Below are 18,138 nucleotides of genomic sequence, written 5' to 3'. Positions count from 1 at the left end.
GGGCTGCATGCAGGGCTTGCCACACAGCATGCCTCTACAAGTGTTAGATATTACTGCTCTTCTTTTCTAGTCAGTAAGGGCTCCTCAGCCTCCGACCTGCTCACGCAGGCTTACCTCAGCAGTTCACATCGGAAGTGTGTCAGACGTTTAAAGGCAAAGTCCAGGTTGGTCACCGCCTTGTTGCTCCACAGCCTCTCGGCAACAGCCCCTGCTCTAGGCCTGCAGGAAAGTGGACATGCACCACATTGGGCTCTGGATTCCTTGCAAGGCTGGTGGACACCCACAGCCTCTTGCTTAGGCACCCTGGACTAGCTGAGGACCAAGGGATGTGATCGACACCTCAGTCAGAGCAACAACCCAGCTGGAGGGCTCCTAGGGACGTCTAGGGCCCAGCTCTGTCTTCAATAAAATGGGGGTCATGATCCCACCTCCTCCTCACCCAGGGTGCAGGAACCAGAGTGTGTTCTAAAGGCATCATGAACAGTTAACTGGCAGCAGCAATGCAGCTTTTCTCTATGGAAACTCTACACACCCAATCAGGTTTAGTGAGGGGCTGCAGCCTCTGAAGAAACAGCATTAGAGGAGTCTTATTATAGGGACCAGGCATTGCAGGGCTGGATCTGAGCAAGCCATTCTGAAAGCAACATTTTTTTTTTTTGCCATTTCTTGGGCCGCTCTCACGGCATAGGGAGGTTCCCAAGCAAGGGGTCGAATCGGAGCTGTAGCCGCCAGCCTACACCACAGCCACAGCAATGCGTGATCCAAGCCGTGTCTGCAACCCACACCACAGCTCATGGCAACGCCAGATCCTTAACCCACTGAGCAAGGCCAGGGATAGAACCCGTAACCTCATGGTTCCTAGTTGGATTTGTTAAACCACTGTGCCACGATGGGAACTCCAGAAAGCAACACTCTTTCAACCTACTTGTTATCTCTATCTGTGAAGTGGGGACAGTAATCTCCATCCAACACACCTAGTAGATTGGAGGAGCAAATATGGAAGTCAGGCAGGAGGTGAACGTTACACACAGCAGAAGCAACACTGCGATGCCCCTTCTCTCTCAGGCCTGGAAGGAGGGTACTCAGCTGGGGGTGGCTGGATGAGATTGAGCCTGTGAGGGAGAACCCCGCTCACAAGTGCAGCCCTCCGCGTCCCCGGAAAGTGCTTACCAGAGTCTGGGGACCAGGTTTGTGCTGTCCACATACTCTCCCCACATACAGGCCTCTCCACCAATCACCAGAGCCTTCTGCTCAGGGGTGCCTGAGGGGAGACGAGCAACGACAGGCCTCGACCACCTTCCCAGTGTGGCCCTCTCCTCGGGTCATCCTCCCTTCCACCTGGTGCCCACCCCCCAGCCTCCTCTTGGGTCAGCAAGGAAAGCTCCCTGCTTGCACCTTCAAATGCCAGGGGCTCCACCATGTAGACCTCCTTCCAGTCAGGGCCATATGTTATATGGTTCAGGTACCAGGGGGCAGACAGCAGGGCCCGGAAGCCAGCAAGGGTGACCAGTTCCATCTCTTTCATGTACTTTACTGGTATCTCTTCTCGCCACACCTGGATGATTGTGTCTGGCCGAACCTGTCATGAAAGGTCAAATGGCAGTAACTACATGTAGCTGAGGAGATCTCTGGGCCACATTCTCACATAGGCCAAGGTGTGTGTGCCCCATCTGTTTCCTAGCAGCAAAGCATTTCTCTGTGACTCCTAACCAGTGAGTTCCCAACCCAGTGCCGAAGCCAGGGATCCCACAGGCCCTAGGAGAGCTCCCTGCTGCCACCTCCCCCCACCCCAGTTCTTCTGCAGCGTCCCTGTCTACACTGGGGTGGTAACATGGGCTGTGAGCCAAGGGAGGCAAGCAGTGGGGCCCAGGAGACTCATCAGAAGTTACCAGGCCCAAGCTCCTGAGGATGGGACGAGGTTCCTACAGAGGCCCTGATATGGCAGAAAGTTGGGATCTCACTGATCAACAATGAGGGAGAAGGTAGCCCTGCTCCCAGACCTAGAAAACCCAACCCATCATGCCAGACCCAGGAATCCCAGTAACCTAGCAGCAGAAATAATAACTCCTGATCACTTTGTAGTGAAGGGAGATAGACAGAGGTTCTAACCTCTGCAACCTTTCTAGAGGGAAAAGGAGAAATGGCCCCAGGACCCCCAAACATTAAGCCTAAGCCAAGCCAGGGGGATCAGTCTGCACAGAACAGGGAAGGGATGGGAGACCAGAGGGAGGCACTGCAGGCAGCTCTTCCTCTCTGCCCCGGCTCACCTTGACTTTATTGTCAAATACCTCCTGCCACACCACATAGCCCTTGCCATAGCCAGAGACAATGCCCAGTAGCCTGGAGAGTAAAAAGAGAATGTCTGCTCAGCTCAGATAGGCCCTCGACTGCTGGTGCCAGTGCCCTGGGGCTGAGCCAGGCTGGGGTCCATTCCTGACTGAGCAGGGCCTTCCCCATTTGGGAAGTGGCCACCCCCAACCTGAAAGGACAGGACAAAGGAGCCCTTCAGGGGCCCAGAGCATGGTCCTGCAGATAGAGAGTGAGGACTCCACAAGAGGTGACCCCCAGGGACCCTGCCCATCCTCCTTCCTTCCTTACGTCTGGATGTAGAAGGACTCCAGCTTCTTGAAGTCCTTACCAAAGCCTTTCTGCTTCATAAAATTCTGGATATCTGGGTTAGACTTCCTGAATCCCAAGAGAAAATGAAGATTAATTCTTTCAACATTCTCGAAGCCTGAAGTTTGAGGATTTGTCCCTTGGCCTCCTACAACTTACTTTTTTCCCCTGAAAAACCAATCAACTGAGGATCTCAAAAAGCCACAAATTTGGGCTGTGTGGCTGAACAGAGCTACACGAAGGAGGGCCACTGACAGAAGCTGAGAAAGGCTGAGTCTGGGCCTGAAGAGCTCCAAGTTCAAACTCTCAAAGAGAACACATATCAATCTCTCCGGGCTACGACATGTGACTCTGAGGTCTTAGCTTGGCGCTCCAGCAAACCAGATTCTGGCTTCCCTCTATAACCCCCCACTTCAGGCATATTCTGCTTTTCCCTTAATATTTATTCTTTATTCCTGCCAGATACAAGCCTTGCTGTCTGTCACCCACTGCAGCTCCCTTGCCCCACAACATCTCCATTTTGTTTCTCCCCTCCTCCACGCTTTCCCCAGATCCAGCTCTGCTGCCCACTTCTCCAAGAAGCCCCTCACCCTCTTTTGAGCTAAGTAGATCTGAAGGTTGGGAACCTACAGTTTAATAGTAACTAGACCCTGTCATATATTAGCCTCAAGTTCATGCATCCTATCTCTTCAGCCAGATTGTTTTAAGCTCTCAAAAGCAGGGACTGTTTCTCTTCTGATTTTTCCAAGACAATTATATGCTTGGAGCACAGAGAGTTTTCCTATAAATATCTCAAGAAATATCTCAAAGCTATGCCAGGAGGAAAGGAGAGGTTCACATTCACAGACTTGCCAAAATCAGGTAGGGCTTCTCTGTAGGTGGAGAGAAAAGGTCAAACACCTGAGCCATCTGTATAGAGATGGATGAGGAGCACTGAGGCAGGTAATCTCTCAAGTGCTGACCTGTATTCTGAGTAAGCAGTTCATGGGGCCAGGATGGGGAGGTCACAGAGCTCATACCAGCAGGTGAAATCCACCTCATCTCCTCCAAGGTGAAGATAAAAATCTGGGAAGACAGAGCTGATCTCTGAGAAGAACGTGCTCATGAACTCATAGGTGTAGTTGAGAGTGGGATTCACTGGTCCAAAGGTGCCAGATGGTTGAGACCCAGAGTAGCAGGGAGTTAATAATCCAGGGACACCTAAGGCAACAGAGAGCCCCACACAAGTGTCACAAACACAGACCCCCAACACAGTCAGATACATGATGGCAGTCATGTTCATAGACATTACACACACCCAGGGAGGAACACTGAGGCACTCAGACACAGGTAATTATGAGCATTTAGTGACAATCAAAGAAATACAAATATGTCCACAGTCATACACGGTCAGGGGCTGGGTTACAGCCATACAACTGTCAAACATACATTCTTGCCTTGACACACTCAGCCGGGGTCACCCTTGCTCCCAAAGCCTGCTCTCCTCATGCAGCCAGTGGGAAACCCTTGCTCCCAGAGCCTGCCTTCCTCATGCACCCTTGCTCCCAAAGCCTGCTCTCCTCCTGCAGCAAAGAGCCTGATCCAGCCAAATTGGCAAATTCTTTGTTTCGCTCTAGGGCACAACAACATACAAGGGCATCATTGAGACAAGGATATCTTAGAAGAATCTGCCCATATTTTAACAGTAAGAGTGGCCTCCTTTAACCAAAGTAAATTCTGACTATCTAAATTTCCAGCCAAAGGAGTTCCTGTCATGGCACAGTGGTTAAAGAATCCAACTAGGAACCAAGAGGTTGCGGGTTTGATCCCTGGCCTTGCTCAGTGGGTTAAGGATCTGGTGTTGCCGTGAGCTGTGCTGTAGGCTGCAGACGCGGCTCGGATCCCACGCTTGCTATGGCTCTGGCGTAGGCCAGCATCTACAGCTCTGATTAGACCCCTAGCCTGGGAACCTCCATATGCCGAGGGAGTGGCCCTAGAAAAGGCAAAAAGACAAAAAACAAAAAATAAAAAATTAAAACAAATAAATAAATAATAAATAAATTTCCAGCCAAAGAGTTCCCTTCGTGGCTCAGCAGAAACAAATAAGACTAGCATCCATGAGGACACAGTTTTGATTCTTGGGCTTGCTCAATGGGTTAAAGATCTGATGTTGCTGTTAGCTGTGGTGTAGGCTGCAGATGCAGCTCAGATCTGGTGTTGCCGTGGCTGTGATGTAGTCCAGCAGCTACAGCTCTGATTCAACCCCTAGCCTGGGAACCTCCATATACCGTGAGTGCAGCCCTGAAACACAAAAATAAATAAATAAATAAATTGATTAATTTCCAGCTGAAAAAGTTGATGAAAAACATTTCTTCCAGAGACCAAGGCTGGGGCATGCCACATCCAAGAGCCAAAATCCCAAAGCCCCACTGAGGGGAATCAGTAAACTTCCTCTAACTGCAGATATTATTCTCACCTGGTCCCCAGGACTGAGTGTGGCCAGGAGTGTCAAACTCTGCCAACACACGGATACCCCGAAGCCGTGCATATTCAATCACCTCCTTCACATCCCGTGCTGTGTAGATGTGGGTGGAAGGGTTGTAGGAGCCCTGAAAGGCACAACACTGTTCAGGATCTCATTTCATGAAGCTAGCAGAGTAGAAGATATCCAAAATCACTCAGGACCCTCTGGACATTCAAAAATCTACCATGGGCCTTTGGTATCAGGGGCTATCTTCAAGGAACTTTATCCTAATTTCCACAAGCTATCATTGCCTTATCTCAGTACCCTGATGCCAGCAAGATGAGTAAAGTAGGTATTATGCCCAGCTAACAGAAAAGAAATAAATAAAAAGTAAACAGGACCAGGAGAGATTGTCTCCTGAAGGTCACAGCAAATTAATGCCATAGTTTGGAATGGAATTCAGATCTTTGACTCCAAAGCCACTGTGCCCTTCCCCCATATGTCAGTGTGTCCCTAGAACTGGCTGGTTAGGATGAGAGCCCATGTCCTTGCCAGCAGGGCCACAGCAGGTTCAGGCTTCAAGCCATGAATTTGGTCTGTGCGAAACTGAGACATACCTTTTTGGTGAGGTCTGGAAAAGTGAAGCTCTCGTATGGGAAGGAAGAGTCATCAACCAGATGCCAATGGAACACGTTGAATTTATTGTATGCCATGACATCCTGTAGGTCAGAGCACACACTGTGAACCCTCAAAACTTCTCCAGCTTCAGCCCAAGCTTGGGAAGCTGGGCAGCCTGGTGGGCAGCTCCACACACTGATCAAGTGCAACCTGCCCCAGCTTCCTGCTAAGTGTTCACAGGGCCTCTCCATCAAGCCTTCCCATCGGGGAGTACCTGGTACGGAGGAGACAGGGAAGACCCTCCACATCCAAAGATGGATAGGGAAGCAGGAGCTTCTCTTTGGGGGATGAGAGGAGGGCTGCAGAAAACCCCACAATACCCGGATATTTCCTCCTGGCATATGTTTTGGGTTGTCTGACTAGTGTTTATCCAAACTGTGAGGTCTGTTATGAATTTAGTAGCACCATAATCCACAAATCTCAGATGCCAAGACTGGTGGATGTGTCCACTTCTTTGGTTCCATCAGAGGAGCAAAGGAAAAATTAGATACATAAGCTAGATCAGCAACTGTCAAATAAGACCGCCCACCAAATTCAAGACAGTTAGGAATATCCCCAGTTAAGGCTTCTGAACATCTCTTCCCTATGACTCTGTATTAACTAGTTAGCTCTGCTCAGTCAAGGAAGCCAATTCCCTAAACCACCTCTGCATCACAGGAGAGAGCCTAGACATCAGTCCTCAGTAGTCAGTGGGGTAGGTTTAAATCACTTCTTTTTTTTTTTTTTTTTTTTTTTTTGTCTTTTTAGGGCCCGACCCTCAGCATACGGAGGTTCCCAGACCAGGGGTCAAATCAGAGCTGTAGCTGTTGGCTTATGCTACAGCCACAGTAACATGGGATCCAAGCCTCGTCTGAGACCTAAGGTGTAGGATCCTTAACCCACTGAGCGAGGCCAGGGATCAAACCTGCATCCTCATGGATGCTAGTCAGATTCATTTCTGCTGAGCCATGATGGGAACTCCTAAATCACTCTTTTTATTTTATTTTATTTTATTTTATTTTTTGAGTCTTGGAGCAGGTCATCTTTTACATTTTCCCCAGGAACTCTGAAAGTTACATAAATTCTCTCTATAACTCTTTACGAACATGGCACCTGATCTATCCATTGTCCCATCACCCCAGAACCCTAAGGGCAAAGAAGGCCTTAAGGCCTGGGTACCAGAGTGTCCAGGATGCTAGCCAGTGGCAGGTAATGGCGAGATGTGTCCAACAACAAGCCCCGGTGGGGGAAGCGGGGGAAGTCCTCGATCTCCGTCCTGTTGATATAGAACTGCAACAACATTGACCACGTCAGGATTCAAAGGGAATCCTCTCATGGGGTGGAGGGAGATAAGAAAAGTCTTCAAGATCCCTGAAAAGCCAGTCTGTGACTGTTCTGCAGGGTAACTATCTTCACAAACATGCTACATCTCTACCTCAATGACTTCAAGCAGGTACCTGTCCGTAGAGCAGCTGTCTTACGCTAGCCAAATACAGCTGTCCACACTCCACTCAGACCACACATTCTAGATTTTCACTGACTGTTAATATTTTCTTCAAAGCAGTGTGGTCTCTAGGTCATTACTAAATAATGACTCAGGGGAACTAAGTTAAACCCCAACTGGCAAAATCTACCAAACCAATTTCCCATCTCTCTCCCCTTGTGTACTCTTTTTGGGGCCATCTCAAGCCACAAGGACTTTTTTAAGGCAAAATAAGATGTTTCCAGGACTCTAAACATTGGGAGCAAACCCTAGAGATTTAAAAGGAGACTTTTTTGCGGGCCCATACTCACCGTGCCCTCAGGAGACTTCCAAATAAGCTGGCTAAAAGTCTCCAGACCTGCAGGGAAGTAGAGAGGCAGATGGAAAGACTTAGGGAGGTGGATAAAGGGTTGGAACCATTTGGAAGGTAGCAGAGCACAATGCTTGGGCACACAGTGAGAGGGGCTCTAGTGGAAGCCTGATGATTCTCAGTTATGAAAAGGGACATTAGGAAGCCAGGATCTGTTTTTACTCTATTTTATTTGGGAGGTGGCAGTGTAAGGGGTTTCTGTGCCCCTCCTCACAACACACTGTATTTCCTAAGCCTTGAATTCACGATATTAAGAGGCCAACATGTGTGCCTGTGAGGACGGATGCAGGGACAAGCCAGCTCGCAAAGGGTTAAAGCTTTCCATGGATAATACCCATCAGGACCTTAGGGAGCTGAGAATAGAGGGTCCTCAATCTGCTGCCTTCACTTCTGAGACTGAACTGTGAGAATGTGATTATAAATTTGAGTTTCATAAACTCAATGAGCTCCTAAACCTGCAGGTCCACAGCTGGATCTGAAGACAGAGAAGCATCCACGCTTCCTCTTCGGAGCTTGGGAAGAGAACTTGCTATAGGGAGCCGAGGTGTGGGCAGGCAGCACCAGAAGGCTGGATGCAGACACGCAGACTCCAGCAAAGCCCGAGGACAGGCAGGCTGAGTCCAGAGCACTCCCGGTTCTCAGTGGCTGGGCCTGACTTCTGAAAACCCATGATGGATTCCCAGGGTCCCAAGTTTTCAGAAGTTAAGATCTGAGACCTTCGTGGTCACTGAGCACCTCCCCTGAGCCTGACACTGGTGGACTAACTGGGCTTCTCTCCAGTCTTGCTGTGCCTGGCACTCAGGGTCCCCCGTCTCCCCTGCCTGAACCTGACTGATGGTCAGCACCCATGCAAAAGGTACAAGAGGGCAGAAAGGGGAGTCGGCACACTGTTTCTCCAAACACAGGGGAGAGAAGAAGCTAGAGGATACAGATAACCCAAACAAGGTCTGGGGTTTTTGAGAATTTCCCTCATCCTTCACCAGCAGAGCCTTTACCAAAAGCAGGAGGGTATTTGTCCGTCTGTATCTAGGGAACAAATACCTTTTCAGTAAACCAAGAAGGGAAGGGATCCATCATCCGTTAGCCAGCAAAGGCCTCATTTTTCTCCCCCAATAATGGAGTCCTACATATTTTACCACTATTCACCTCTTTTTTGACATTTTTTCTATTTCTTTTGATCTATCTTTCCTTTTGAAAGCTTTCCAATCAGGTGTCTTTAGTAAGAGCTGAACAGGCAGTGTCTGTGGCAGGCTGGGCCACTCCCTGTGGGCACCCTGATATCAGCCTGCAGGGACTCCCACTGCTTCCCTGGAGCACTGCTGTCCCACAGAGGCTGACACCTGCCAGGTCCCAGAGACCACTGTAAGGAGGACACCCCCAATGGTCTCCATAAAGCAAGCTTCCTGAAGTGGGGTTATTCGATGGGCCCCAGTGCAGCCCACCAGCACCAGCCTTCCCACATCATCCTTTGCTTTCTCCCAGCGTTGGCCCCATCTTGTTACCTCGGAGGGCGCCCCAGACAGTCTCTGAGAGGAGGAAACACTGCTCATCATTTATAGTCAGCGTGTCTGAAATGACAGAAATGACCCCATATGGTTAAGGGTTTCTATTCTCAGGTTACAATCACATGTTCTACATAAACTCTTGGAGTAAAAAGTAAGAGCAAGGAGTTCTTGTCATGGCTCAGTGGTTAACGAACCCGACTAGTGTCCATGAGGATGCGGGTTCCATCTCTGGCCTTGCTCAGTAGGTTAAGGATCTGGCATTGTCATGTACTGTGGTGTGGGAGATCCCTTGTTGCTGTGGCTGTGGTGTAGGCCAGCAGCTACAGCTCTGATTTGACCCCTAGCCTGGGAACCTCTGCATGCTGAGGGTGGGGCCCTAAAAAGACAAAAGACAAAAAAAAAAAAAAAAAAAAAAAAAACAGTAACAGAAAGATCATATATTTTCCCCCAACAAGAGGATATGTTCCCTGAGCAAGCAGGGTGGCACTTAGGCCTGGGGCCAGAGTGTGAAGGTGGACACCCAGCAGCTCTACAGGCCCTGAAAGGTGATGTGTGAGGAGGGTCAGGCTGACTCGGAGTCCTCTGCAAAAACCATCCGCCTGTGGGTCAGTGTCCCCACCAGAAATGTGAATTACTGCCAGGTTTTATCTTGATGTATGAGGATGCCTGGAGGGGTGAGTCCAGGTTACAGAGTTCTCAAAGCCTTTGAAGTCACCCTCCTTTCCCTCAAGCTTCAGCTACTCCAAGAAGAATAGGAGGAAGAAGCTGAAACTTGAATGTTCACTTTGTAGACTGATAAGTCCCCAGATGCCCTATTCAGGGAAGATGGAGGCAGCCACAGGACTAAGGACTTGGATTCATCTCAGTTCAGATGTCCAAAACCACTTCTCTCTCCAGTGTGGGGTCTAGTAGAGAAAATCAGCAAAGTATACAAAGTTTCTAAAATGCTAATGGGGCTATATTTAGTCCAGATGGCGGGGGTCCCGTGGGACTCAGTGAAGAACCAGTGTGATGCTCACAGTCAGCATTCAAACACTGGCTAGGGTGTAAGGGAAAAACTTACCTTCAATGGCTCTGGGTGCTTGGTGACCCCTGGTCCCCACATCCATGGAGAGCTCTAGGCCTAGCACCTGCAACTCAGGCCAGGCCATCTAGAGTTACAACTTCAGATGAGTGCTTGCTCTTCTAGAATAGGGAACAAGATAGTACTCACAATTCTCCACCGACTCCAAAGAAGGAAGCTGGTCACATCCAGGAGTAACTACGAGGACAACCAAGGAATTCTTCTCTGATATATGCCATTTTTCTGCAAGGACAGAGTAAACTCAGTGTGGCTGACCTGCCACCAGAAGCAACAGGCAAAACAAAGGCCCTACAGGAGGGGCCCTAGCTCTAGGCCCTTCGGCTTTTGTGCCTGTGGTAGAGGGAAAGGGGGATGGGACACCTGCCCTGGGCATGGGCACTGCCTCATCATCTGTTCAGCTTGCTCATTTTGGTTGTGCTCCTTTCTCCCCAATAACCCACCCTGACCCATGTATGACCCATGTTTGAGCCCCAGCTCTCTGGAGCTGGGGCTCTCTGTTTCTGGCTTGTATGGGTCAAGCACATGATTCTGAGACCTCAACAACTGCTTCTAGAATACAGGCGGTTCTAGAGCACTGCTAGTCAGAGTGTGGCCTGCAGATTAGCTGCTGGTTTGTAAAACTGTATTACTGGTTGGTCACCAGGTCAGAAGTTTATATGACTTCAGAATGTAAATCAGTTATGTCAAAGCAAACACACTGTTTAGCTCTGGTAATTTTTATAAAAAGGTTTTTCTTGATGAAGGGTACAGTTTTACATTCTGGTATGTATGCTTCTCATGTCATTGCAGACTTGCACTTGAGGCAGCACTGCCCTGGGGGCTCCAGATGAAGCAGATGATAGGAAGATTGTTCCATGCCGAGGAGGCCTAAGATGATCTAACTGGCGCTCCGCCAAAGGTACATGGTCACCAGCCCATCCTGCTTCCTTCCTTCGTCTTCCCTAACAAGTTCTCTGTCTGAGGCAGACTTCTGGCCAGCAGTGGAAAGCCACTCAGTAGGAGCTAACACACTATCCAATATAGTTCAAGATCCTAGTCAGTAGGGAAAAAAAAAAAAAGCCAAAACCAAAACACTAATGTACTGTCTCTTTCCACCCTCCTACCAGTTCTTCTCCATGACCTTCAAGGCGGTTCTGATTGTACCACCCCAAGCCTGAACCTCAAGGAACTCCCTTTCTCTCTTCTTTTTCTGGAGCCACATGCATCCCCACTGGTACCACAACCTCCATAATGCCCTATGGAACCACAAAGCCAGGGAGAAGATGGTCTGGCAGAAAGCAGGGAGTGAGGATTCAGAACGAAATTGGGGTCCCAAACGTTATCTACCTCTAGGCAGAAGGCACCCAGAAGCCTTGAACCATCTCAAGGAAGCCTGCTCACACCCGATCCCTACACCATATGGCTGCACCTCGGCTCAGGCCTGCTGAGAGGCAAGCCAATGAGGGGCCTTTCCTACCATCATGAGCAAACATACTCTTTCCCCTCCCTGTACATACTCTGTTGCCCCACATTAATAGCTGTCTAAACCCTGCCGGGAAAAGAGAAATTGAAGCTACTCTGGGCCAGGCCAACTCACAACTCCATTGTAAACCCTGAAAACTCCACCATGAGACACAGGACAATCAGGCTTTCAGGGCAGAGGGCACGCTCAGAGAAGAATGTGCAGGACCATCCCAAGCTCCCAAGCAGACAGACCCAAGACCAGGGAAAACCTCACTGAGAGGCAGGGGTGAAGAAAACTATAGAAGAATATCCCTCCTCGACTGGAATCCTCGTCCCTTGTCTCCTTGTCCCCACCCTGACCCCACACATCCCAGAACCCCAAAATCAATGTGTGGGGGGCACATATACATATCTACGAGGTGGCATCCAACAGAGGGCAAAAGTCCTGAGCTTTAGTCTTAGGCTACTGGACCTCGGTCGACCAAACTGAGGAGAAATCACAACTGTCCATATAGCAACTGCCACCCATGGTCACTGTGCTGATGACAAGAGAGGCTGTGCAAACACCAGGTTATCTGAACTATTACTTGGAAGACAAGAAAAAATCTAATTGTTGTTGTTCTTGATATTATACATTTGTTTCTCTAAAACGCATCTGGGGAGTTCCCGTCATGGTGCAGCGGAAACGAATCCGACTAGGAACCATGGGGTTGCCAATTCGATCCCTGGCCTCATTCAGTGGGTTAAGGATCCAGCGTTGCTGTGACCTGTGGTGTAGGTCACAGACGCAGCTTGGATCCCACATTGCTGGGCCTGTCCTGCAGGCCGGCCTAGGAACCTGCATATGCCACGAGGAAGGCCCTAAAAACAAAAACAAACAAACAAACAAACAAAAGCATCTGCACTCCATTCTCTAAATCCAGGGTCTTTTAGAGGGGGAAGAATCCTTTGAAGATCTGACAAAGATGAAAGGACTTTTTCTCTAGAATAATGCCCCCTAATTTAAGAGCTCATCCCTCCACCCCCAGCCACCAATCTCATGGTGAAGAATCCCCATCCTAAATGCTTTCAGTGACTCCTATGGGGTTGAGGCTGATAAAGAGGACACAGAGTCAAGGCTGCTGCTTAAACAAGCTATGAGTGGGAAGGGCCGGGGGAGGTGGTGATGTGAGAGCTGGCAAAACAGGAGGGACACTGGGTCATTTCAAAGGATGTAAATAGAGATGATCATTGTGGTTTTCCGCCTGCAGAGAACAGGAAATAGGCAGGGGACAGGCCAGCCGCCTCTATGCACACCCACACACCCTGCACCGGGAAGAACGAGGCGTGGGCAGCGAGGTCTGGCAAACAGCCTGCTCAGCCGGCAGGAGCACAGGCACACTCACAATAAGCCCCAGTGGGACAGCAGGAATCTGAAGCCTCAAATACTCAGGAAGCAGCATGGGAAATAACACTGAGCTGGGAGATCAGGAAGGGTTGGTTCTGGTTCTGGTTCTGCTGCTGCCAAGCTGAGCAAGTCTCGGGGCTGGCACTTCCCTCCAGGGTAAACAATGGCAGGATGGGACCAGGTTCCAGCTGATCCTCTTTCAGAGCAAAGACCTCATGGTGCCACAGACAGATCACCCCCCAGGTCCCGATCCAGACTACCACTTCCTATCTCCATAGTTCCCGCATCCCCCTGCTTTCATGAAAGCCTGCTCACTTCTTTGGGTTCATTGAAAAATTTGTTTTTTTCAATTTAAGAAGTTAAAAAATTCAGGAGTTCCTGTCATGGCTCAGTGGAAAAGACTCTGACTAGTATCCATGAAAATGCAGGTTTGATCCCTGGCGTCACTCAGTGGGTTAAGGATCTGGCATTGCCGTGAGCTGTGCTATAGGTCGAAGAAGCAGCTCAGACATGGCGTTGCTGTGGGTGTGGCATAGGTCGGCTGCTACGGCTCCGGTTAGACCCCTAGCCTGGGAACCTCCATATGCCGCAGGTGCAGTCCTAAAAAGACCAAAAAAAAAAAAAAAAAAAAAAAAAAAAAAAAAACGAATCAAACAGCCTGAACTGTTTACAACAAAAAAATAAGAGTTAGTTAGTTTTCTACCCTTGTGTCCCATCCCTTTTAGCACAATTTAGCCTTATTCATCACAGACGGGTCAGCTCTGGCTATGGAACTCTGAGATCAAGAGGACCCCAGACCCTTTTACTACCAAAATCCTACTGCTGACTTTTGTCTGCTACTATGCTGGTACTATGGTCCTTTCACTTCCGTTCTGTTCTCCACCCTCTCCCATCTTCACTTCCTTCTCTGCTGCCCTAGATGTGGTGACTCATCACCTCAAACACTATCTGGACAATACTCTCAACATCCGGAACTTTTTCTTCTGTATCATGCAGTGGGCAAAACCCTCAACCCCGGATCAATCGAACCTCTGCCTGCTGTGTACTTCGTCCTGGCCTCTCATCTTGGTTTGGCCTTTAATGCCATCCTGAAAAATCTCCTTTTCCACCACTTTTTTGTTCTCTTCTCTGCAACATCTATTTCAGTTAAAGAACTGGGACCTCAGACTTCAAGTCCGTAATTGGATCACCACCTCCTTTACTCTTAGACAATCCGAAGGGAGCTCCCATCCACCTCTACCTCTCCCCTCTCCTCCCTGATGGAATGACTGCAACACAGCCCTGATCTTGACCTTCTCCTCTTCCTACCTCAGTGAAGGAGTTTCCGTTCAAGCATGCTCTGGAAACCTCCTCACGCTCCTCTTGTATAAATTATTTCCCTTTCCCCCCGAATCTTTTGTTTTTCTCATTTATAAAACATTTATTTATTTATTTATTGCATAATGATTTTTATTTTTTTCCATTATAGCTGGTTTACAGTGTTCTCTTTTCTACCGTACAGCATGGTGACCCAGTAACACATACATGTATACATTTTTTTCTCACATTATGATGCTCCATCATAAGTGACCAGACATAGTTTCCAGTGCTATCCCCAAATCTTCAAATTACTTCTTTTTCCTGCTTCTCTCCCATTAGCATTAAAATATTTGCAAGTCTTCTGGTCTCAACTCCATGTTATCTCAAAAAGTCACGCTTTCTTTCTCCTTCTGGTCACAAAGAAGTTCTAGAGGAAGTATAGCTGAGCAGTTTAGTGCTGAATTTCATAGTCAGACCAATCTGGGTTCAAAATCTTGGCTCCAGCTCTTTCCAGCTGTGGGATCCTGAGCAAGTTATTGTCCTTCTGAGCTGCAGGTCCCTCATCTAGTGATCGTGACAGTATCTACACTCTTGGCACTGAGATTAAATGAAGTAATGAACGTAAAGTGCACAGCTCAGTGCCTGGCACACAAGAGGTGCTTTAGTCCTCCTTTTGTCTCCACTTCCTGACGTCCTATCTACTCCTCAGTCTACTATAATCTGGGTTTCCTTCACCATCACTCCTGTGAAAATGCCTTCACCAAGGGCCTGTATTCTGCAACTAAACACAAGGGATCCTTTTCAATAAACTCATTCATTCATTCAACAGTTATTTATTCAGCACTTACTATATGCCAGGCTATTCTAAGTGCTAGGGGTACAGACGTCATCAAAACAAAGATCCCTGCTGTAGAGAGGTAACAATCTACTGACCACTCACTTTTGGAACCTCTTGGAAGCCACAGACATCCCTTACCTTCTTGAAACTGAACTCCCTTTATATCACTTATATTGTGGAATCTAAAATATGATACAAATGAACTTATTTACAAAACAGACTCACAGACTTCGGAAATAAATTTAGGGTTACCAAAGGGGAAAGGTGGGGGAAGGGATAAATTAGGAGTTTAGAATTAACACACATACTATAGATAAAAAATAGATAACCAACAAGGACCTACTGTATAGTAAAAGGAATTCTTCTCTCTCTCTCTACATATATATATATTGAGCTTCTATATATATATATACAGCTGTGTCTGCAACCTACACTGCAGCTCACGGCAATGCTGGATCTTTAACCCACTGAGCGAGGCCAGGGATTGAACCTGCATCCTCATGGATACTAGTCAGGTTCGTTTCCGCTGAGCCACAATGGGAACTCCTCAATATTCTTGAATAACCTATATGGGAAAAGAATCTGAAAAAGAATGGATATATGTGTGTGCATTTACATATGTATATATAAAACTGAATCACTTTGCAGTACACCTGAAACTAATACAACATTGTAAATCAACTAATACTCCAATATAAAATAAAAAAAAAAAAAAAAACAGAAAAAGAAACTGAACTCCCTTAGCTTAAGGGACTTGGCTTTCCTTCCAGCTCCTGAACACGCTTCCTTGTCCTCCTCTTCGTTCACCCACCCGTATGTGCTGGTGTTCCCCAGCATTCCAAGCTGCTCTTTTTCTCCTCACTTCCATACTCTCTGGGCAGTGTCACCCACTGCCACAGCAGGCAGTGATTCGCAAGTCTACCCTTCCAGGCCAGCTCTTCTTCTGGAGCTCTAGATCATGCACCTCCATTCAGATATCACTTTGAATCTTAAATACGGAATGGAACTAACTCTTCATTCCTCCTCCTGGCTGACTTTCTCTCTCAGTTTGATAACAGCACCATCTATGGATTTACCCAGACCAGATACCTCCTTAGTCTCCCATCTTTCTGAGTAGAGCACGAGTTCATTCACGCATAGTATTTCTGACTGTCTACTAGGTGTCAAACACTGTGCTAAACACTGGGATTTACAAGAGCAAAAAAGAAAGACCCAACTGAGTGTTACAACTACAAAATCCTTACTAGCTCTTAACATCATCACCATCTTCTCACCCCACTGGGTCCATGCCCTACTGTAGCCTCTTGTGAATTCTTACCTGGATGGATGACCATATAAATGTATCCCATTTCAATCCACTATGCTTTGTGATCGTTTAATATGAAAATCAGACTATGACAATCTCTGCTCAAAATCCTACAATGCTTCCCCAGAAACAGCTTCCAGATGAAGTCCAGGATCCACTGGATGATTATACAAACTCCAGCCTCGTATTCTCTGCTGCTGTGCAGGAACTCTCACAGGAGCACACTGAACTCTTCACAGAACTCTGTAAATGCCACGTTTTCTCCCCCTCCCCCTTTTTCCTTGCGTATTTTGCTTCCTCCAGTTGAAACATATTTCGTCTCCATATCTCACCTGATTAAGAAACAGCTCTGATTTTCCTTTTCTAAAACTCCTTGGTTGGTCCCCCACCCTTTCCTAAGAGACCTTCCTATGTGATCCCGAAGCAACATATACATACATTTCTCATAACAGGTATCTTAATATATGCTGTTTATTTGTCTGTCTCCTCACCAAGGCTGTGAGTTCCTCAACAGAAGGGACCAATCTCAGTGTCTTTGTATCCCAAGTGCCTGACACACGGTAGTCATTCAATAACTGTTTGCTGAAAAAAGAAAAAAACAGACGAATGATGCTAGAACCTTTTAAACGCATATTTAAGGCTATATATATGCATAATGACTGTGCTACACAACAATCAGGTATAAATGGCAAACGGTTAATGCAGTTTATATAACTGGATATAATGGTTATATATCCAAACCTAGTATTTCTGAAGTTCTGGGATTGGGGTGGGAATGATTTCAGACACTGCTCTGAAGAGGGCTAGGTTCACAAATCCAGATTCAGATCTTTTGACTTCTTCGGGAGAACTCATTCCTGCAACAGGGTACCCGAAAACTAGTCTTTACCTCAGGGCATGTTAGCCTCTCCCTCGACCCGCCCTGCTCCTCCCTGAGACAAAACATTACCATCATGTTGATGTGTTTAAATCACAGAATCTTAATAGCAGGAAGAAAACACCACTCATTTTGGTTATAAAGTGGCATTTGGTTTAGCTTCTGGGGTGTAAACTAGGAGTGTCAACCCAGTTTTGGCACCATCCCACTCCTTCAGGTCTACCCTGCCTTGCATGTCCTGACAGGCTCCTCGCTGGGGCCACCACTGGTTCTCCACACCTGCTTTGTTCCCTCCCACATATAGGTGACATCCAGGCTTCCTCTCCTCTACGTGGCCTAATGAGAGCCCTTGGAATCATTCCTCTCCCACTCATTTCTTCATTCCAGCCAGGATCCATGGAGCACTTACTATGCATCAGGAACTGTGCTACGTGCTGGGGCAGTTAAAAAGCAAAACGAGCCCTGGTCCCTGCCCTTGAGGAGCTCACAGTCTAGTGGGAGAGACAAATACAAACAATTACAAAACAGATACAACAGCTGCCTCCTGAAAGAGAGGAAAGCTTAACTTTGCAGGGGGCCTCTGAGCAGGACCTTGAACCCTGAATTGGTATTTGCCAGCTACTCAGAGGAGAAAAGGTATTCCAGGCCTGGGAAGCAGCTGAGACATATGAGCACGGGTGTGTTTAGGGGAAGAGGCAAGACCTGACCCCCTCAAACTTCTTCCAGTATAGTGGGAGCCTGAGAATCCAACTGCCCTGAGCCTGGAGCCTGTCCCTAGTGCTGCTGGATTCAGTTTGGACCATGGTGCCTCCTCCCACAAGTCCCAAGAT

At 47.9% G+C, this 18,138-nt stretch overlaps 2 protein-coding genes and 1 long non-coding RNA gene across 5 annotated transcripts in view; 1 reads left to right on the top strand and 2 right to left on the bottom strand.

The window, feature by feature from the left end:
* Window positions 1-18,138, top strand: part of TMEM202 (transmembrane protein 202) — a 125,812-nt gene that overhangs the window by 61,216 nt on the left and 46,458 nt on the right. For all 3 annotated transcript variants that reach the window (XR_001297909.3, XR_014810610.1, XR_014810609.1), the window contains exon 3: window positions 10,948-11,056. The gene's annotated coding sequence lies outside the window, so the exon portion shown is untranslated. The remainder of the gene's footprint in view (window positions 1-10,947; window positions 11,057-18,138) is intronic.
* HEXA (hexosaminidase subunit alpha) overlaps window positions 1-18,138 on the bottom strand; it is a 32,841-nt gene that overhangs the window by 868 nt on the left and 13,835 nt on the right. Inside the window, 12 exon segments of the mRNA NM_001123221.1 lie at window positions 115-219; window positions 1,171-1,261; window positions 1,396-1,579; window positions 2,268-2,340; window positions 2,599-2,685; window positions 3,636-3,816; window positions 5,072-5,204; window positions 5,677-5,778; window positions 6,896-7,006; window positions 7,511-7,557; window positions 9,072-9,137; window positions 10,288-10,380. Of these exon segments, the coding sequence (NP_001116693.1) occupies window positions 115-219; window positions 1,171-1,261; window positions 1,396-1,579; window positions 2,268-2,340; window positions 2,599-2,685; window positions 3,636-3,816; window positions 5,072-5,204; window positions 5,677-5,778; window positions 6,896-7,006; window positions 7,511-7,557; window positions 9,072-9,137; window positions 10,288-10,380 (1,273 nt within the window).
* On the bottom strand, window positions 16,923-17,801 carry LOC146401655 (uncharacterized). The gene is made up of 2 exons (XR_014810613.1): window positions 17,718-17,801; window positions 16,923-17,013 (listed from the first exon to the last, which is right to left on the bottom strand). It is a non-coding gene; the product is annotated as an uncharacterized LOC146401655 (long non-coding RNA).

Source organism: Sus scrofa, chromosome 7 (genome assembly GCF_054392235.1).
Source record: "Sus scrofa isolate SSC_HxYL_T2T_F1_AM1 chromosome 7, Sscrofa_HxYL_maternal_Yorkshire_Landrace_v2.0, whole genome shotgun sequence".
NCBI lineage: Eukaryota > Metazoa > Chordata > Mammalia > Artiodactyla > Suidae > Sus > Sus scrofa.
This window is presented reverse-complemented; position numbering and strand designations above follow the sequence as displayed.